The sequence below is a fragment of the Ipomoea triloba genome, chromosome 1, assembly GCF_003576645.1.
Source record: "Ipomoea triloba cultivar NCNSP0323 chromosome 1, ASM357664v1".
Classification (NCBI taxonomy): Eukaryota; Viridiplantae; Streptophyta; class Magnoliopsida; order Solanales; family Convolvulaceae; genus Ipomoea; species Ipomoea triloba.
The window spans coordinates 26,161,832-26,168,690 of NC_044916.1; the positions used below are offsets into that span (position 1 = coordinate 26,161,832).

The window sequence follows — 6,859 nt, forward strand, 5'->3', positions numbered from 1 at the left end:
ATGAATGGTTCATCATGATAACCTAACCGATCAAAATCAACCAAAGTAAAACCCAACTCATCTGTCCGAACTCCTCTTCTATTATCAACCCAACTACATCGGAATAAAGGAATTTTAAATATGTTGTAATCAAGTTCCCAAATTTCTTCAATCACACCATAGTAAGGCATTCCAGCATCAATCGGTTTAGTATCTTTGGCACTTGAATAATCTGTTGATGTTGCTACTAATGTAACCCCACTATTTTGCACTACAGTCTTATCATCTTGTTGCTTGGTGTAAAATGTATATCCATTTATGTCATAACCTTCATAACAACTCACAAGCAGAGCAGGTCCATATGCTACCCATTTGATGGTTTCACTGACATTATTTGGCACTTGAGATAGCTCTTTCATTACAGTATCTTTGAACCATCATATGAATGTGCGATTGTGTTCAATGGCTACCCATCTTTCACCCTTTGAAGGATTTTGTTGTCTTATCATGGACATGTGTTGGTCTAAGTACGGATGAACCTCAGAAAGGTGTTCCAATACGAGATGATGTGCCTTATCTCGCAAGTGCAAAGGTGGAAGAACATAATTTAATCCAATAGTACCTTTCCCAATGAGTCTTCCTTCATGACGAGGTTTGGGAACACCAATAGACTCAACACCAGCTAAATAATCTGAACAAAACTCAATGATCTCTTCAGAACTATAACCTTCAATTATACTTCCTTCAGGTCGATATCTGTTTCTCACATATCCTTTCAAGATTCCCATGTATCTTTCAAACGGATACATATATCTCATAAAAACAGGACCAGTGATCTTAATTTCCCTCACTAAATGAACAATCAAGTGCACCATAATATCAAAAAAGGATGGGGGGAAATACATTTCAAGTTGACACAAAGTAACTACCACATCAGCCTGCAAAGCATCTAACATATCTACATCAACAACTTTCATGCAAATAGCATTGAAAAAGAAACAAAGTTTTGTTATAGCTTGTCTAACTTGTTTCGGTAAAATATCCGGAATAGCAATAGGTAACATGTGCTGCATTAACACATGACAATCATGAAACTTCAAACCAAGCAATTTAAGGTCCTTCATTGACACAAGCTTTTTAATATTTGATGAATAACCGGAAGGAACCTTGACACCATTTAAACATGCACAAAAAACTTGTTTTCTCTTTTTTGGACAAAGTATGACAAGCTGGAGGTAAGTATGTTCGTTTTTCCGATTCTTGTGGTGCTAACTTCTCTCGTATTCCCATTTCAACCATATCCTTTCTAGCTTTAATACCATCCTTTGTTTTTCCCTGAATGTTCAACAATGTGCCAATAATACTGTCACAAACATTGTTCTCAACATGCATCACATCAATACAGTGTCTAACTTGTAAATACTTCCAATATGGTAGATCCCAAAATATAGACCTCTTTTTCCAGAGAGTCTTCTGAGTAGTCTTACAAGTTTTCCCAAAAGCAACATCAACATTTTTAACACGCTCATAAACTGCATGTCCAGATAAAGGCAAACGAGCTACTTGAGTCTCTGGTTTTCCATTAAAAGCTTTTTTCTTCTTTCGATAAGGATGACCATCTGGGAGAAATGCCCTATGACTCATGAACACATTCTTTTACAATTACTCAACCATAGATCGGGAGTTTCATCTTCACAAATAGGACATGCCTTAGCTCCATCGGGAGTTTCATCTTCACAAATAGGACATGCCTTAGCTCCTTTACAAGTATAATCTTCACAAATAGGACATGCCTTAGCTCCTTTACAAGTATAACCTGATAGGTTACCATAAGTTGGAAAATCATTTATGGTGCAAAAGATCATTGCACGTAAGGTAAAACTGCTTCGACTATAAACATCATACACCGACACACCTTCATTCCACAACATCTTTAAATCTTCAATAAGTGGGGCTAGATATACATCTATGTCATTTCCTGGTTGTTTAGGCCCTGATATTAACAACGACAACATGATGTATTTCCGCTTCATACACAACCAAGGTGGAAGATTATAGACTACTAATAGGACAGGCTAAGTACTGTGCCGACTGCTCATGTTACCATGGGGGTTCATTCCATCAGTACACAATCCAAGTCTAAGGTTCCTATTTTCAGTACCGAATTCAGGCCACCTCCTATCAATATTCCTCCATTGTGGTGAATCGGCTGGATGTCTTAGTTTTCCATCATCTTTTCTCCCAATAGCATGCCATTGCAAATTTTTTGCTTCTTTTGGATTAGAAAACATGCGTTTAAATCTTGGTATTACGGGTAAATACCATAATACTTTCGCTGGTGGACCTTTCTTACCCTCACCCACATCATCAACATTTTTCCTTTTATAACGTGATGTCCCACACTTTGGACACACATGCAAGTCCTTGTATTCTTTCCAATACAGTATACAATCGTTTGGGCATGCATGTATCTTCTCAATGTCCATACCCAACGGATTTGGGCATGCATGTATCTTCTCAATGTCCATACCCAACGGACACAACAACTTCTTTGCTTTCTCAATGTCCATACCCAACGGACACAACAACTTCTTTGCTTCGTAAGTTGAATGTGGAAACGGACACAACAACTTCTTTGCTTCGTAAGTTGAATGTGGAAGTTCATTATCACTATTCTTTGCTTCGTAAGTTGAATGTGGAAGTTCATTATCACTAGGAAACATGTCTTTTAGTAGTTCTAATAATCCCGTGAAACTCTTATCACTCCATCTATTCTTTGCTTTTAAATTATATAACTTAAGCACATCAGATAACTTAGTATATTTAGTACACCCAGAGAACAAAGGTTTTTCAGCATTATCAAACAAACATCTAAACTCAAGAGGCATTTCACTAAAATCTCCCTGCACATCACGCATCATTTCATCTATTCAGTCATTAATTTCATCATCCTCATCATTGCTAACATGAGTTTCATTATTCTCCTCGTTATCTGCCTGAGTTTGACTATTTGCTTGATTCTCACACTCTACATGAGTTTCACTATCTACATGAGTTTCACTCTTACTAACACTTGTACTAGGAGGTAAGCTTTCACCATGCCATATCCATTGATTGTACCCTTCCTTAAAGCCACGGCGTATCAAATGGTCCTTCACTACGTCAGAATTACGATATCTTCTCAAATTTTTACAATCACAGCACGGGCACGATATAAAATCCTCCGCCTTTTTGCTTTTATTTTCTTCAGCATATTGTATGAACTCTTGAACCCCTTGTATATATTTGACTGTATTGCGTTTCTCATGCATTCAACTCCGATCCATATTTGTCAATTGACAATACTTGAAGATCAGATATGGATACTTGATTATGGATGCATTTAGAAACGATATATACCTAGTTTAATTTATAACTAATTAATCCAAATCAATCTAATTCATCAAAATACTTAACTTATCAAATTCAATCTAGCTAATTCATCAAATTATTAATATCTCTAAATACCTATTTAATCAAGTCTCTAATTTATCAAAATCTAAACCTAACTAATAATCAAGTCTCTAATTTATCAAAATCTAAACCTAACTAATAATCAAATAATTAATGTCTCTAAATACCTATTTAATCAAGTACATACCTAATTACTAATTTCACAAAATATATTGTACAATCATATATAAATGTAAAATTTTACATTCAAGTCGTTATATCTCTCTCAAAATTAATATTATTAATAATCATTTTTTTAATTAACACTAATTTATGTAATATACTTAGAAATAATATTATTTTAAATTGTTTGACAACAAATAACTTATTTTCACAAATTTTTTTAAAATTCAAAATAAATATAACACATTAACAACAAAATTCAAAATAAATTGATAAATTATTTTTGTCAAGACTATTAACTATTAATTAGTTTTTTCAACATAATTCAAGATTATTAACTATTAATTATTTTTGGCATTCACAATAATAATAAAATTCAAAAATTCCCAATAAATATTTAAAATAATAATAAAATTCGAAAATTTTATAAAAAATCNACAACAACTTCTTTGCTTCGTAAGTTGAATGTGGAAGTTCATTATCACTAGGAAACATGTCTTTTAGTAGTTCTAATAATCCCGTGAAACTCTTATCACTCCATCTATTCTTTGCTTTTAAATTATATAACTTAAGCACATCAGATAACTTAGTATATTTAGTACACCCAGAGAACAAAGGTTTTTCAGCATTATCAAACAAACATCTAAACTCAAGAGGCATTTCACTAAAATCTCCCTGCACATCACGCATCATTTCATCTATTCAGTCATTAATTTCATCATCCTCATCATTGCTAACATGAGTTTCATTATTCTCCTCGTTATCTGCCTGAGTTTGACTATTTGCTTGATTCTCACACTCTACATGAGTTTCACTATCTACATGAGTTTCACTCTTACTAACACTTGTACTAGGAGGTAAGCTTTCACCATGCCATATCCATTGATTGTACCCTTCCTTAAAGCCACGGCGTATCAAATGGTCCTTCACTACGTCAGAATTACGATATCTTCTCAAATTTTTACAATCACAGCACGGGCACGATATAAAATCCTCCGCCTTTTTGCTTTTATTTTCTTCAGCATATTGTATGAACTCTTGAACCCCTTGTATATATTTGACTGTATTGCGTTTCTCATGCATTCAACTCCGATCCATATTTGTCAATTGACAATACTTGAAGATCAGATATGGATACTTGATTATGGATGCATTTAGAAACGATATATACCTAGTTTAATTTATAACTAATTAATCCAAATCAATCTAATTCATCAAAATACTTAACTTATCAAATTCAATCTAGCTAATTCATCAAATTATTAATATCTCTAAATACCTATTTAATCAAGTCTCTAATTTATCAAAATCTAAACCTAACTAATAATCAAGTCTCTAATTTATCAAAATCTAAACCTAACTAATAATCAAATAATTAATGTCTCTAAATACCTATTTAATCAAGTACATACCTAATTACTAATTTCACAAAATATATTGTACAATCATATATAAATGTAAAATTTTACATTCAAGTCGTTATATCTCTCTCAAAATTAATATTATTAATAATCATTTTTTTAATTAACACTAATTTATGTAATATACTTAGAAATAATATTATTTTAAATTGTTTGACAACAAATAACTTATTTTCACAAATTTTTTTAAAATTCAAAATAAATATAACACATTAACAACAAAATTCAAAATAAATTGATAAATTATTTTTGTCAAGACTATTAACTATTAATTAGTTTTTTCAACATAATTCAAGATTATTAACTATTAATTATTTTTGGCATTCACAATAATAATAAAATTCAAAAATTCCCAATAAATATTTAAAATAATAATAAAATTCGAAAATTTTATAAAAAATCAAATATTAATATTCACAAAATTCAAATATAACACAATAACTATTATATTTGAAATAAATCACAAATAAAAGAAATAAATCAAATAAATATAAAAATATTCGAAATAAATATATAAATAACAAATAAATGAAAAAAAAAACTTACCGGTGGATCGGAGCGGATTAGCGACCGTCGGCAGCTGCAATGTGGCGGCGGAGGAGGGTGGCAATGGACGACGGCGGCGCAGCAGTGGCGGAACGGCAGAGCTATGGAGGAAATGGAGCTATGGCGGCGACGGTGGCAATGGACGACGGTGGGTTCGGCGAGATCTGGTTCGTCGTTCGGCGAGGACCGTCGTCGTTCGGCGAGGAGTGTCTTCGTTCGACAAGGAGCGAGGAGTAGCCGGTGTCGGCCAGGAGCAGATCGCGTAACGGTGGAGTGGTCGGTGTCGTGCGGGGAGTGGCCGGTGTCGTGCGAGGAGTGGCTGAGGATCGAACTGTACTGTACTATGTTTTAATTTTGTCATGGTTCGAACTCATTTTGGTCGACTTTACTCGGCAACTCTTGGAGCAGGTGCCGCGTAATGTAAATTAATATTATATTAATTTACTTTACGCGGCACCTGCTCCATGCGGGTGCTGCGTAAAGTTAAATAATAAAATATTATTTTACTTTACGCGGCACCTGGTCTCTTTGGGTGCCGCGTAAAGTTTGGGATCCATCAAATACGCTACACCTGTTTAAACAGGCGTAGTGTAAAGTGATGCTTATATGGTCAATTTTGTACTAGTGAAATTTCAAGCAATTCGGCGCTTTAGCATATTGGAGTACGTGTTATTCAACCATATAAAAATGCAATATAATTCTTTCTCAATAGCATGGTTAACAATCTCGAAGATTTGATCTTGAAAAGTCTCTCTAAATATTTTTTTACACTAGCTTAATAGCTTTATTCTCTCTATATATAGATTGAATAATGGCGTGATTTAATAAAAACTTGTAAATTTATTTTACAATCGATTGGGCATAATGAAACATGATGTTTGAAGCTTTGAAGACGTAGCATAAATGGATTATTCCTAGAAGCGCAGGCGGCAGCTGATGTATGTATAAGATGTGTATCACAAGCTATTATTGTAACACTTTTGTAACTTCGTTTTTACCACTGGTACTCTACTCATTGGTGCTTAGTGGTATAATGTTCCACTATTTGATAATCGGAGTAAGACATAGATCTCACTAATAATAATTTAAGATTGAAAATAAGGGTGTGTTTGGTTCGCACATGGGAATCGGAATCGGTATGGGTATCAAATACTCGGTAAGGGTAATTAGTTTTTGGTGAAAGTATTTTGCATGATTGGTAGTATGGTGGAATGAGAATGATTATTAATAGTTGGGGAAGAAATGATGAAGGAAAATGAAACCCTTATTTAATAAGGATATGATTTTTTAATTAATGT

The 6,859-nt window shown here is 33.4% G+C and overlaps 1 protein-coding gene across 1 annotated transcript; it reads right to left on the reverse strand.

The window, feature by feature from the left end:
• Positions 1 to 416: 416 nt before the first annotated feature.
• On the reverse strand, positions 417 to 2,900 carry LOC116011274. Its single transcript, XM_031250829.1, has 5 exons — positions 2,084 to 2,900; positions 1,878 to 1,972; positions 1,689 to 1,795; positions 1,276 to 1,612; positions 417 to 1,046 (listed from the first exon to the last, which is right to left on the reverse strand). Exons 1-5 carry the CDS (start codon positions 2,898 to 2,900, stop codon positions 417 to 419), a joined length of 1,986 nt encoding a protein of 661 aa, XP_031106689.1.
• Between the last annotated feature and the right edge of the window lie 3,959 nt (positions 2,901 to 6,859).